General features: G+C 42.5%; 1 protein-coding gene across 1 annotated transcript; it reads right to left on the reverse strand.

The window, feature by feature from the left end:
• Positions 1-3,459: 3,459 nt before the first annotated feature.
• LOC123448090 (coiled-coil domain-containing protein SCD2-like) lies at positions 3,460-14,362 on the reverse strand. Its single transcript, XM_045124859.1, has 16 exons — positions 13,454-14,362; positions 12,383-12,518; positions 11,266-11,344; positions 11,072-11,113; positions 10,898-10,960; positions 8,411-8,460; positions 8,248-8,275; positions 7,919-7,993; positions 7,732-7,842; positions 7,576-7,636; positions 7,074-7,300; positions 6,918-6,987; positions 6,697-6,738; positions 6,497-6,537; positions 4,282-4,408; positions 3,460-3,827 (listed from the first exon to the last, which is right to left on the reverse strand). The coding sequence occupies exons 1-16, from the start codon at positions 14,313-14,315 to the stop codon at positions 3,706-3,708; spliced, it is 2,136 nt and encodes a 711-aa protein (XP_044980794.1). The 5' UTR covers positions 14,316-14,362; the 3' UTR covers positions 3,460-3,705.
• Positions 14,363-14,750: the final 388 nt, after the last annotated feature.

Genomic DNA, 14,750 nt, shown 5'->3' on the forward strand with positions numbered 1-14,750 from the left:
TTGGGCGGTGGTGTACCGGTAGTTCCGGTACTACCGTCTCACAAGGTAGTTGTACCACTTAGTGCTTTTCTGCAGGGTATCCCGTGAATCTTGGTTGTACGACGGTTCTAGCGGTTGTACCGTTGCAGTGTAAAAACTACAACAACGGTTGGATTTATGGCCACCTATATAAGTGGGTGGTTCTTCCTCCTCTCACTTACCTCTTACCTCTCTCTCTCTCTCCTCCATTAATGCCCTACATGGTTTCTTGCCCGATCTCTTTCTCTAGCCACTCAAATTTATTGATTTGCTAGGGATTGAATGAGGAGACCTAGATTTACACTCCCACCAAAGGAAAATTGATTCCCCCATACTTTCTTGTGTGGATTTTGGTACTCTTGGGTGTTTGAGCACCCTAGATGGAAGAGCTCACTTCAAAGCCACAATCCATTGTGGTGAAGCTCCGTAGTGGTGTTCGGGGCCTCCAATTAAGTTGTGGAGATTGCCCAACCTTGTTTGTAAAGGTCCGGTTGCTGCCTTCAAGGGCATCACTAGTGTAATCATGGCATCTTGCATTGTGCGAGGGCGTGAGGAGAATATGATGGCCTTAGTGGCTTTTTGGGGAGCATTGTGTCTCCACACCGCTCCAACGGAGACGTACTTCCCCTCAAAGGGAAGGAACTTCGATAACACATCCTTGTCTCCACCTACTCCACTTGTGGTTACTTCTCACCTTTACTTTGTGCAAGCTATTATTGTGTTGTATCCTTTGCTTTCTTACTTGATGTTAGGTAGCACCATATAGGTTGTTTATATAGTTGCACATCTAGACAACCTTTTTGTTGCTAACCCTAATTTGTATTAAAAGCTTAAAATTGGTAGTTGCCTATTCACACCCCCCTTCTAGTCAACCATATCGATCCTTTCACCAGAATTACATGGTATTCCCTGAAACTCTTTTGGTAACCCCAAAACGCTTTTAGTTTCTCTCGTGGAGATGAACAAAACTGCCTTTTATTCAATGATCAATAGCGGAACCGTAGACATCCATATTGACCCCTGTGAACACATAAATTATATCTGAGTGAACCTTTGGTTATCATATGCTATTCTCTTTCATTCACGACACTTTACAAAACCTAAGGTGATAAATATCAGTATCCACTTGAGTCATTCTCATGCTCATTATACCGGTCTCCTCATTACTGGTTTTCTTCTTCTTTATCATAGACATGTTCCGACATCCCCGTGACTTATGATGGATGTCGTCACACCTACAGGGCTCTAAGAATATCTCGCCATCGTCGGAGGAGCAAATTCCACTCACTTTCCAATGAACCTGGAATTTGTCGTTATGATCATCGTGTTACATACGATGTTGGAGCAACCTCAAAGTCTATCATTTCGTATGAAGTGACTAGAAACTCTCATGGTTTAAGGAACTAAAGAATACATTAACTCTCCATGTTACATCTATAGACTTGTGATGATAATATCTCAAAGTATAACGAACAAGTTGGGTTAATTCAATATGAATGTTCTACTAACATCATATACTCTCAATGTTGTTTGGCATGATCATTACACTTAACCAAATTCCCATGACCGGGAAAACATAATCGTCACACAGCACTTGAGCTAATCCTAAAGGCAAGATTAGAAATCATATTTTACCGTTTATCATTGTACACATGCTTATGAGTTTTCCTATGAAACGCATATTCCAAAATCATAGCAGTTATAGCATAGAATAGAAACTCTTAATTAATAACATCAAAATAAATAATACAAATATTATTGCCTATAGGGCATATTTCCAACAATTTCAATCATCGCATTTCGTGGTCTTGTGGAGAGTAGGCTTGTATCTCCACGGGAGTGTCCCGGATCTGCTCCTCCCATCTAGTTGTCACTTCTTCTCTCCGGAAGTGGTGGGAGGCTAGCTATTTTGGCAGAGCACCCCCCCCCCCCCACACACACACACATTGCTTTGTGCATGCTCAATTTGTGTATTCTTGTTGTGTTCATTGCATCATTGACTTAAGCGACCCTTGAGTGGGCTCAACCTTATTTGTATCATTATTTGCCTGATTTTGATAATAAACCGGTCAATAGTCTTCTTCTTCTTAATTAATGAAAAAGGCATATCTTTTGCCTTAGTTTCAAATAGAAAATCAACCCATTCAATGAAACCGACGATTGTAGAGCCAAATTTAAGCTAACAACAATGTTGTTTCTTTTGCATTGCCAAAAAAATGACATATATAGACTTAATACATCGTTATATTATGTCTCGTGTGCGATTATGACCTGTTTACCCTAGGGATGTAGAGCAGCACCCGATCCGTCCCGCTTCCAAAATATCTTAGGTTAGTTGTAATTTTTCCGTCGGATTTCTCTTAATTTAAACTTAATGCTATGTTATGCGGGATGCCATTTAAATCTTGGCAACGCTTTAAGGAGGAATACACAAGGTACCATTTGTAGTTAGTACCCCCCCTGTGGCCCTGGCCCATAATATAATGTACATTTGTCTTCCTGAAAGTTAAACTCATAAACTTTGACCGTGTTTATATTTTTTATCTATATCAACAATACAAAATGATATTACATGAAAGTATGTAGTGATTTCAGATTCTAGATGTTGATACTTATTTCTATGAACTTGATAAAAATCATTAAGTTTGTAATGGTATTGTTTTGCCTAATTACAACACACTAGTATTAACTATCACACATGCATAAATTTTTATAATGCATTACACCTAAATCTAAGCGTAACAAAATCAATACTCCCTCCGTTCCATAATGTAGTGCATATAGACTTTTTGAATAGTCAAACTTCATAAACTTTGATCAAATTTATAGAGAAAAACATTTACATCTAGAATGCCAAACATATGTCATTAGATTCATCATAAGATGTAGTTTCATATTTTATATATTTGGTATTGTAGATATAAATAGTTTTATCTGTGAATTCAATCAAAGTTTGCAAAGTTTGAATTTTCAAGAAAATCTATACACCGTTATGAAACGGAGGGGATATTTTTTTGCATTTGCCAAAAAATATACAATACGGTATATTGAGAATTAATATATCGTTATAGTTTGTCTCGTGTAGGATTATGGTCTGCTCCGCCCCCTCATGTCCAAATCTGGCTCCGCTCCTGTTGAAATTACTAAAATGGTTCTCGAGCTTAAAGATATGTTGATCGATCCAACTTCCAGAACAAATGAAAAGAGCATCACATTGCCAAAACACGGCATGGATGGAATAATAAACCAATTAAAATTCCAGCCGAAAGAAAGTCGCATAGACCTCCCAAACTGTCGCACGCTAGTCGCATGATTGTAGAGCTAGCTTACTGCTAAGCCGGCAGATTGAACATAAACAGCAAAAAGGCTCTCGATTCACACAAAATTGACAGCAGCTGTGATGGTTATATAGACAGTGACTATTTCAGCTACCTCTTAGGATTATGAAAAGTACATCACTATGTATAATGAATGATTTCATCCTTTCAAGCCGCTTTTGTAACACTGTTGGATGCAGGTTATGTACAAAAATAAAATAAAATCAATGAACTGTTCTGGAGCCGAAACCCGGAAGTCCAAACCAAAACCAGAAATATCTTTACTATGTCCTGCGGTTTTGGTATAGTACAGAGGTGTCACTCAGCTGAATGGGAGTGATTCATGGTCGTCGCCTGTTGAGGACTTCTCCTAGGTCAGATCATCCTCAGCATCGGACAATTCACGTTCGGCAACATTTACCTCCTGGCGGGAGAATTCCCACAGCAGTTGTTCGATTCCCAGCTTCCTCAGTTCATGTATCCCTTGCTCAACTGTAACAAAATTGTGTTTCATGAGTGGGCAAAAGCAGAATGTGGATGGGGGGATTATGTGGAGTTGAAGTTCACAATATGGCTGGGCCGGCAAATGGAATTGATTGTCAGATCCCAAATTAGCAATTTGAATGCAACATTTACAACCTAATAATTGGTTAACCTTCCAGATGAAGACAGTTCAATTTAAAGAGAAGGGTAGGTTTGTTATCCTAAAGGTTCATTCCGCTGCTACTCTGCATCCCAACCTTGTTGCGAGGCAAGTTTGGGTTATGATTTTACAATAATGAGATGTGCACTGTAAATTATATATGGCTTGATTATGCAAAGTCGTGTGTTCACATTTGATCCAGGTAGGAACAGCATAATTAGTGCCAGCTTGCATGTTTTGTTAGCAAATGAAACCAAACAAAATTAGCTTAACTGGGCAATGTATAAGCAGTCAAGTGCATACCATCTACAGCATCATGTGAAGTTGGTTGCTGCCCATGTCGATCAACCCACATCTGCAGTCGCTCCTCCGCGATATCCTCTTCCACATTATGGGTTTTAGCCCTTCTCCAGAAATACATGAGCCATGCCTGAGTAATACAAGTGAAGGGTCACTTTTACAAACAAAATAACAACATAGAGAACAAAAAAATGAGGAAGCCCAAGAACCAATTTGCAACTAATAAGTTTCTGGCAGCTTCTGCCATCCCCACGGTTGAATCGAAGGCCATTTGTACATTGTTTTTTCTTTGTCCTCTTAATGAATGGCAGAGCTCCAACAAGGTTACAAAAAGACAAGTAACTTCCAGTACACATACTCAGGTGCTCAAAAAAACACTCAGCCAGTTGGGGTTTTCTTACAGATCTAACTGTATTCAAGATATATAAATAATTGATGACAGTCACTCAATAATCCTTCCAGTTAATACCTTCAGGTCAATGAGTAAGAGCTAAAGACTCAATACAGAAGCTCTGGTGGTCGACAAGAACAGGAAACACATCTAAACTGAGAGAGAGAAAAAAATGTCCGGCCCTCTATATACTGTCATAGTGAACCATGCCACAAGTTGGCAGTTTTGGAAAAAATAAATGTCATTAGGTTATCCCATTGGCATTTGAGACTGGACAAACTTGTCATTCTCACAAGCAATGGCAACTTTCCAGTAGCAATATTTTCTATATGATGTACAAATTAATTGAAGAGTCCAAATTACTACAAGCAGTTTGAGAAGTTTCCTTAGCTAATATATCTTATAATTTACACTATAATCAAGTACTGCTTATATGCAATTTACTTCAATATACGAATATCAAAACACTGCTGAGGATCATTGTCTAATCAACAGCCTAAAGAAACGTTCTGCTACCACAAACAATCTCCCTACGTTTCTCTCGTTTACTTCTCTCCACAACCAGACCACAATATTGTGATGTATGTTGGAGTGTAATGTTCGGCCCTCTTCCATCAGTTCAGACTTTTGGATGAGTTGGTTGGAGCATGAATTCAGTATGGTATTGTTAAACACAATACATGTCACGCAAGTTGTCACGTTGACAAGGGTTATCTTTGGCAGGAGGTTAGCTAGGAGAGTAGCTAGGATTCTCTTGTAACTGCATGTTTATCTCTACCTTTCTCTTAGATCTTTCTTGTTCCCCAAGATGTAATCTCTCTCAACAACTTGTGTGCTTATCTAGGGATATGCCCCTGCCTATATTAACACGAAGGCGCGCCCTCCAACTAGGTACGACGTTTCACGCTATCGTACGTGGTATCAGAGCCAAAAGGTCTTGAGTTCAAAACCCTGGCAACGCAGTATTAAAAAAAAAGATTCTGCGGGCTACATCGATCCCACGTCTAAAGAATAAAATAGTCTAGACATGAAGGGGGGGGGGAGTGTTGAAATATATTGCCCGCCTCTCTCCATCAGTTCGGACTGATGGGTGAACTGGTTAGGTGCATACAACTTACAACCAAGAGGTTCGGGGTTGAAAACACAGTAACGCAATAAATAATTGCGGCCTGCCCCTGCTTCTGCTGCCCATGTCATAACTCCAAAAGAGCATAGACGCGAGGGGGGGTGTTGGAGTGTAATGTCCGACCCTCTCCTATAGTTCAGACTTTTGGATGAGTTGGTTGGAGCATGAGCTCAGTAATGTACACACGATCCCTAAACCAATTGAATGCAACACTACTTAGATACAGCACCTAAGAGACAATTCATTGGGGTGGTTGTCCCTAAAAATCTATCGCCACCTAGGATGACGAGTTAAGAAACAATGCATTGTGAGTGTGCTAACTACGGCTGACTTGGCAGTGCATGACACTTATGAGTTTTTTTTACCAAAATACTTGTCCTTTTATACTTCCAGTGCAATTTTAGTTATAGTGCTGCTACTTTTCCCTTCTTCAGGTGCATACAAAATAGCTAACTAATTCCTCTTGTGCTTGCATGCCTTGCTTTTGGTAGGAAAAAGAGGTAAGTTCATTCCCTTGTGAGGAAAGAGGGATGGGTAATTGGGGCATTCACTCACATTCTTAATTCTTGTGCCCAACTCTATAAAGGCATCTATGTTGAAATGGCGAGCGTATCTTTTATAGAGGGAAGAACACACTTATTTTGCACTGGATTATGAAATATATCAATATATTTATGAACGAGAAATACATCAAGAGGTACCTGCTTGAACAACACATCTTCCTCTTCCTCCTTGCTTAGGTCTGCAGAACCAGAAAATCAAATTAGGAAATTTGTAAAATTCCCACATCGCAAAAGGATAGCATAGCATCGTGCAACAGCTAACTAAAGCTGAAAGAACAGCATTCACATGTAGCTAACTATACGTAGATGGCAGAAAATAAGGATAAAGATGATTGTACCAAATGCCTCAGTGAATTTTTCGTCACCGGATGATTTAATATCTGCAAATAAAAAATATAAGCATTAGCCTCTCTGATGTGCAAGGAAGTAATATGAAATAAGGATAACAATTCAGAATGAATCCCCAGTATAGTTTTTTTTGCAAAATTTATTCTAAATATTTTTAGTTATTTACATAGTTAATAACAAATAGGAAAATCTACGGAAAGAGAAAACAGACCTGGATCTGATAGCTCTGCAACATTAGGACGATGATGTTGGGCAAGAGCAATAAGAACAGCATCCTCAACCTTGAATAATTAGAAACAAACAGTGTTAGAATTCAGAACAGCCAACATAAGAGGAAGATCAGATTTCGATAAAAAAACATAAGCACCTTTAGGAAGGCAAGTTCTTTAAGTCCCTTATCAACAGCAAGCATTGTTTCTATGTTGCCTTCTCCTGCTGTGGCAGTCAAATCATGAACAAGCATGTCTGTTTCTTCCAAATCATTACTCCCTCCATCCTTAGCTCTCAGTCCAGCAGATGTCACATACTCGAGGGGAAGAGGAGCAAACGAAGACCAGTATTCATATTTTGACATAGAGATGTCTGGATAGATGCCTGAAATCAATTGGAACTTGCAGAAATCAAGTGGCAAGTTAAAAATGGGGAGTGAAGTTTCTGTTTTCTGATGGGAGTCTTGAAACATAGGAAGTAGAGCACAACTGTGTGAATACAACGAGGGGTGGTATTATAGGATGTGTAATATTTTTAGTCCATGTATGCCATGTGACCAGCATTTAAGTCTTTAGGAATTAATTGCATAAAGAAAAGCTCTCTGTGTGAATCTTAGTCCTTGTTCAGGAATATTTTGTAAGGGCCCAGCAAGGAATTACCATATTGGACAGCCAAGCCCCAGTAACGGGCAAGCCAACATCTCTTCATAACAACTTCTTCCTACAAACATCATGCATTTTAAATTAGCATTTCCACAAGACGATGGACCTTTCTGTCCGGTTGCATCTTTGGATTAAAAGGGAAAGGAAACTAACCATTTCTTCTTTGCTTAAGATTATCCTCTGTGTCATTGTGCGTAAGGCCTTCGTTTCAGATTCAGCCTCGTTGAGTTTCCGCTCAGAAACTGCAGCCTTTTCACTTGCAGACTAGACAAGAGAATAACAATTCAGCAGAGATGATTGAACCGATACTGTTTTTGTTATCGTAGGTTAGTACTTTTACCTGGAGCTGTTGTTGAAGAGTGGTGATTTCCTCGCTTTTATCATTCTTGGATATAAGAGCTTTCCTTATTTCTTGCTGTTTTTATTTCAGAAAGACACATATACCAATATCATTTTCACGCATAACATCCAGGAGCCAAAGATTGGCAATATGACTAACAAAGGGAATGCATTTCTATGACCTAAGTGTATGCAGGTACATGTATATTCGTTTCGGAAAAAATGTACATGTACATAAACGAAAACAAATCCTGGGGGCACCATTCATCACAGTAGAAGAAACAGATAATGTTATCAAGAAATATCTAACTAATCAAAACAAAGATGTACCTCCTTTCTCACTAGCATCTCCTCCCTCCTGCATTCAAACTGGAAATCGTCAAAAAAATGTGGTAGGCAAGCCAACATGCAAGAGGACCCAAAATTTTATTTTACTTTGAAAAGGAGAGAAAATCCCCCGGCATAAGAGGACCCAAATTATATTCATGGTTACCTTTTCATAAGCTTAACTTCCATAGATAATCCATCACCAAGATTAGCAACCTGGACATATTAACAAATTGTGTGATGGATAATATAATATGTGATCGTCATAACGACATTATCTACTTGCATTGGTCACAGTATTTCTCCTTGACTCATGGTGATGTTGGATTTTCGCCCTCAGGATCGAACACACGATCACCCTGCAGCTCGACTAGTCGTGTACGTGCAACTCGGCTCAACGTATACGAACTAGTTGTAGCACTCGATATCTCACCGGCGCTTACGCAAACACCGGGACCAGAACACACGCACCCGAACGCAGCAACACAAAGATGGCCAGAGGCACGTGTCGTGCCTCGTAATAATCTCTTTATTGTTTTTCTTGTTTTTCTGGTGCTTACAAACAACGCAGGCTGATGCATATATATAGGTGCAGCAGCCGACTCCAAGCAATCGACCACGACTCGTATTTCCTAATTGCTTTTAGTCTTTGACTCGTACACGGCATGCAAGCCGCCGGATGCAAAGTACTGCTAGCTTCTATTTGACTAGGACACGGACTATTACACGGAAAACAAACCGGCTTATACTAAGCTTTCCTATTTCTACTCTTAACACGTTTGGATTACTAACATTCACCCCCTAATCCAAACTTTCGACTTGTTGACTTGAAACCAACATATCACCTGGATTACCAGCCCACGACGTCACATCTTAGCGTGCTACATGCAGACTAAACACATAGTCTCTCATGCAGGAACTCAACTTAACTGGTGCGCATCCATCTTTCACGTTGGCCTTCGTCTTCTCGTCGAGACACACTAACGACTCAAACACAAACAAAAAACTAAAGACACGACTCTTTTTTTCCTGCCGCAGCTTCTTCATCAAAGCAACCCTGGGCCGTCATCCACGTCCACTTTAGCTAGTTGCAGAATCTGGTGCTCCTTCTTTGCCTCCTTCCGCGGATCAGGACACTCTCGAGAATAGTGTCCATAGTCCTGACAATTGTAGCACCGAACTTTAGATTTGTCAAACTTCCGGTACTTCTGCTTATCTTTCTCCTTATTGCACGAGAACATCAACTGCTCCTCTTCTTGGTCACGTTCCCGTCCTTTCAATGTCAACTCATAGGTCTTTAGCCGCCCGATCACCTCCATCACCGACATCTTCGTCACATCGCCCCACTGCTCGATGGTGCCAACCATCGGTAAAAACTTGTCGGGAACGGCTCGTAGTAATTTCTCCACAACCGCGATGTCTTCCATCTTTGATCCGAGAGCTCGCATCTCATTAACTAGGGAGGTTAGTTTTAACGCAAATCCACCAACCCCTTCCGACGCCTTCATGCTCATCCTCTCGAACTCCCTCCTTAGAGCTTGAACACGTGCCTTCTTGACACGATCATCTCCAGCATGCATCTCCTTGAGCGCTTGCCAAGCTTCCTTTGCCGTCTCTTTCTCCGATATAGACATGAAAACGGCATCAGACACACCTTGGGCTATAATGGCGAAAGCCTCTTGGTCCTTTGTCTCTTCGACCGTGCCTTCACCTTCCACCGCTGCCCAAACTCCACGCGCACGCATGAAGATCTTCATCTTCGCAGCCCACACCCCATAATTGTCACCATCAAGCATGGGGTACTGGATGGTCACACCACCACCACTCGCCTTCGAAGTCGACATGATCCTCTTCTTCGATTTTCCGTCGTCCGTGACACAACTTGACGGCGACGACAACTCCACCGTGACGCAACTTGACGGCGAAGCCTCCACACCTTGCTCTAGATACCAATTGTTGGATTTTCGCCCTCAGGATCGAACACACGATCACCCTGCAGCTCGACTAGTCGTGTACGTGCAACTCGGCTCAACGTATACGAACTAGTTGTAGCACTCGATATCTCACCGGCGCTTACGCAAACACCGGGACCAGAACACATGCACCCGAACGCAGCAACACAAAGATGGCCAGAGGCACGTGTCGTGCCTCGTAATAATCTCTTTATTGTTTTTCTTGTTTTTCTGGTGCTTACAAACGACGCAGGCTGATGCATATATATAGGTGCAGCAGCCGACTCCAAACAATCGACCACGACTCGTATTTCCTAATTGCTTTTAGTCTTTGACTCGTACACGGCATGCAAGCCGCCGGATGCAAAGTACTGCTAGCTTCTATTTGACTAGGACACGGACTATTACACGGAAAACAAACCAGCTTATACTAAGCTTTCCTATTTCTACTCTTAACACGTTTGGATTACTAACAGGTGATACGAAGCCAAATAACCCAGCTATGTGACCAAAAAGAAAGCTTGAACCAGATGAAACTAAATCAAGACAGGACAAGGACTGATGCTTCCATATCACTTAAGGTTGAAAGTGAGAAACGCTGACCTTATTCGTATTAGCAATTTATAATTATATATGTAAAGAAGTAGCAAATGTCATCTTGGTAATTCCATGGTACATCAAAGGATTACTACACAGGTTACCTGTTTCTCAAGCTCCCTTGTCCGAGCTTCAGATTGTCTAAATTTCTCTTCTGCTAGTCCAAGCTAAATTTGAAAAAAAAAACACGAGTGTTATAACTAGTGCCATACATAAGACACTTACCCTTTACATTATTTTCATCGAATTGTTCATAACATGCAAGAGTTATAACGCACCTTTTCCAAAAGATTCACATTCTCATCTTTGAGCATCTCAACCTGAAAAGCAACCGTAATCAGATGACCTCATTCGAATTAAGGTACTTCATCATTCTTGATGAACACTTCGTATTATATAACTAATAGCTCTGCAAAAAAGCATCCAACCTCATAACATATGAGGTGAAAACAAAAAAAAACTTAGCACAAACCTCTTCTGTTAGTGTTGAACTGTCATGTGAATCTCTTGATCGACCGGACTGCGCAAAAGTAGGATCTGGATAGATTGTCCTACAAAATATTTCAGTAAAATTATTAGGTTTGATCTGAAAATATCTTGATAGAAATTAATTAGGAATGGGGATGATCTTGCAGAAGTAGTGAAAGTTACTCCGACAATATCGGCAATCATAAGAGTATTTTGGGTGAGGAGTGTTGTGTAAACGTTTTAAGTCAATAAGAAGATGCCGTGGGTGTGATGATTAGATCAAGAGTAATGATTAGAGCAATATAATGTCAATGCACACGGTGTGTTCATGCTGAAAACTTCAAAGCAATACGTAAACAGGAATTTTGCTAGCCAATTAGGAATACACAAGATGGTGGGATCAGATAATACTTTGTAAATAGTACGTAACATTATACTCTCTACTTGCAAGGTACCAGAATCAACACCGAATAGCATAAAAATTGTAAACTCTTTTCAATTTATTTTGTAAACTACAGATAAATATAGCTCCTTTGTTTTCTCCTGTGCAAAACCCATTTGTACAACACGCCACAGTAACATTTATTAAACTAGAAATAGCTGGCCTTCCTGAATGCCTTTAAAGTCAAAATTGTCCTTATTAATATCAACCAGGGATCCTATGCAGTTTAAGTCCTATGCAGCATAGAGAAAGTGTCTGATTCACTTATATTTTGGAAATGCCGTTCAACTTTTTGTTATTACGGGGCTAAAGTCAGTTTTGTACAAGTAATATTTCATCTTACTACTTGGTGCTAGAACTGCCTACCACCACCATGGTCATACTTGTGTGCCATACATCACACTCACTAAAATTTCATAAATCATTTGAAATCACCATAATCACATGGATGATATTAGTTTTCTTTTTGGATAACTAACTAAAACAAAGAGCATCAATTCTGGATTTGGTTACAGGGCACCAACTTGCAAATTATAACAGAAAATGCATTAGGCAAGTTGCACCCATGTTTTCAGAGGTAATATTGGTTTGTTTCAGAAAAAAAAAACAGAAGTGGTGTTGGCAGTACAACACTACAATTCAAGAAAAACAAATTATTTCAGAAAGTATATTCAGTTACCTTCTTTCTCTAGGTGTCCCATTGGGCACCTCCACAGCTTGTACAGGCCTCACATTAGCCCCAACAGGTGGTACAAAACTTGACCTTCCTGTTGATTGTGCACGATTTGCTACACCAGAGTCCACACCGTTCCGACCTAACTAGGTAAACGAGGACAAATATAATAAGCCGGCCAATTCATAGAAAAGAAAACTGAAATTCTGAAAAGCACATCACCCTTCAATTATGATAATCAGATTATCATGCGCATGCATCAATAGACAATAGTTCAGTACTTAAAGACAATCAAAAGTCAAATAAAGTTTTCCACCCGTTTACCTTTTTTATCATTCAGCATGAAGCACAACAAGCTTAAATTATACCAAAAAGAAACATCAAAATTCAGTACCGCCATGAAAATAACCTACTAACTACAGTTCACGTTATTGACAAACAAAAACACCAGGTTACAAACAACTCTGACGATTTCTACATCAATATTGATGAATTTCAGATCATCAGGGAAGATTTCTCAGCCTTCAGCCCAGTTCCAACTCTGACGATTCTTGGTCCTAACCACATTGCTCTGTCTGCTTCTCAGTATAATCTGCTTTTCACCGACGATCAATGCCCACCGATCATGAAGTGGGACTGGACTTCTAAGTGTACTTTCAAGCTCAAGGGATTTGCTTGGCTCCTAATTAGAGCGATGAGCATTATGGAAAAGAAAAACTGACAAGTTTCTGACAGCAACAGCTGTGTTCTCCACTTGAAACTCGCGATCATCTCTTCAGTTCGTGCCCTTTCAACCAATCTTGCTGGGACAGGATGGACCTTCAAATGGGTGGTGGCAGCAACTTCAACAGGAATGTTTTTCAGACAAAATGAGCTCTACCACTTAAACTCCTGATGCAGTTTGTATGCTTTATCAACTAAATGCCCCCTTTACCTTCTAGCATTGCCATGGAAGAAATTTGCCCCGGTTCATATAAAAGAAATTATGTTTAGCCTAGTTTGAGCAAATTGGTTCACAGTAAATTCCAAGAAATTGCTGCGACTGAAACAAAGGAAGGCTATGATCGTTGACATTACTTATGGCCGGTGAGTTGCTCCTGCTACGGCCTCCGGTGATTATTGACTCCAGCGGCTTTGCCAACGGCACCGCCTCCTCCCTTCCATCCTCACTCCCATGGCTGCTACTCCACCCGACACTCTCCACATCGGCCTCCACTTCCACCGCCGGCTCGGCAACAATAGCATTCTCCCCACTGCCAGTGCCCTCCCGCCTCGATCCTCGGCTTGATGGTCTTGCGGCCATCGCCTCCGCCTCCACTGCCGCTTCCACGCGCCTATCCGCGCTCGAACTCCGCGCTCCGCGCGACAACTGCTGGAGTGGCGTCTCCTCCTCCATGACCGCCTCAACGTCTGGCTGCACCTCGACGATCCTCGCCGGAGGCGCGCTGACACGGCCCCTCTCCCTCCGCGGGTCTCTCAACCGCACCGGCGCCTCCGTCTCTTCCTCCGGGCCGCCAGCGCTTGCAGGCCGCGCCGCTCGAGCGTCCAAGGTGCCGCGCCGCGAGCGCGCGTCGTCCGCGTAGCCCATGTCCTCCCCACCGCGTACCCCCCGAGCGCTGCCGATGTCCTCGGTCACGCTTCCCTCGCGCCGCAATCGCGTGGGGACGTCGTCCCTGGAGCCGGCGTCATGAGGCCCGCCGCGCCTCCGCGAGGGAGAGCCCGACGACGGGGCCGCAGGAGGCGTCGGGTTGCGGCGGTAGCGCTGGAGGTTGGGGAGCGGAGCTTCGATGATCATGCTGAACTCGCCCGCCGAGCCCGCGTGGGCCAGCATGACCTCCTCCATGCGCAACATCGCCTCCCGCGCCGCAGCTGCCCGCCGGGGATCCGACGCGGCAGCGGCGGGTCGTGGCCTCCGGGCGCCGGCCCGGCCTGCGTCCATTTCTGTAGCTTTGACTTTGGTTTGACCTGTCCTCCCCTCTCTCTCCCTCTCTGCCTCAGAGCCTCGCGTTTGGGTCGGAAAGAGAGGGCAGGTTGGAAATTTGGCGTTGACGGACGGGAAGGCTGGCGGCGGCGTGACACGCGAGCGCAGTGTGCGTGCGGCTCAACCAAAGGCAGGAGCGACCAGGTCGGCTCGTCCTTGTCAGCTCGGGCCCGGAGGCCCATTGGGGGACGCGTACGATGAGGCCTGGTCCAGACGCACGGGCCATGCTGGCCTTGAGCGCATGCGGCATAGCGGCAGCGGCCGGTGATAGATTTTTCTTTCAAGGACCGGTGAAAGAATTCTGGTGCGTTCACCGTTCAGCCAGCAGGAAATCAATCCACCAAATGAAAAAGGGAGCACCTATGGCAGCTGAATTTCTATTGGAAGTCTCAG

Source organism: Hordeum vulgare, chromosome 4H (assembly GCF_904849725.1).
Source record: "Hordeum vulgare subsp. vulgare chromosome 4H, MorexV3_pseudomolecules_assembly, whole genome shotgun sequence".
Taxonomy (NCBI): domain Eukaryota; kingdom Viridiplantae; phylum Streptophyta; class Magnoliopsida; order Poales; family Poaceae; genus Hordeum; species Hordeum vulgare.

What these genes read in the sequence shown, in the direction of transcription:
- LOC123448090 (XM_045124859.1), bottom strand. Translation starts at nt 14,315, where the DNA reads ATGGACGCAGGCCGGGCCGGCGCCCGGAGGCCACGACCCGCCGCTGCC. An exon ending in ATGTGAATCTTTTGGAAAAG is followed by an intron (nt 10,961 to 11,071) that starts GTGCGTTATAAC and finishes TTTCAAATTTAG; the next exon opens with CTTGGACTAGCAGAAGAGAA. An exon ending in AAAATTCACTGAGGCATTTG is followed by an intron (nt 6,538 to 6,696) that starts GTACAATCATCT and finishes CTGGTTCTGCAG; the next exon opens with ACCTAAGCAAGGAGGAAGAG.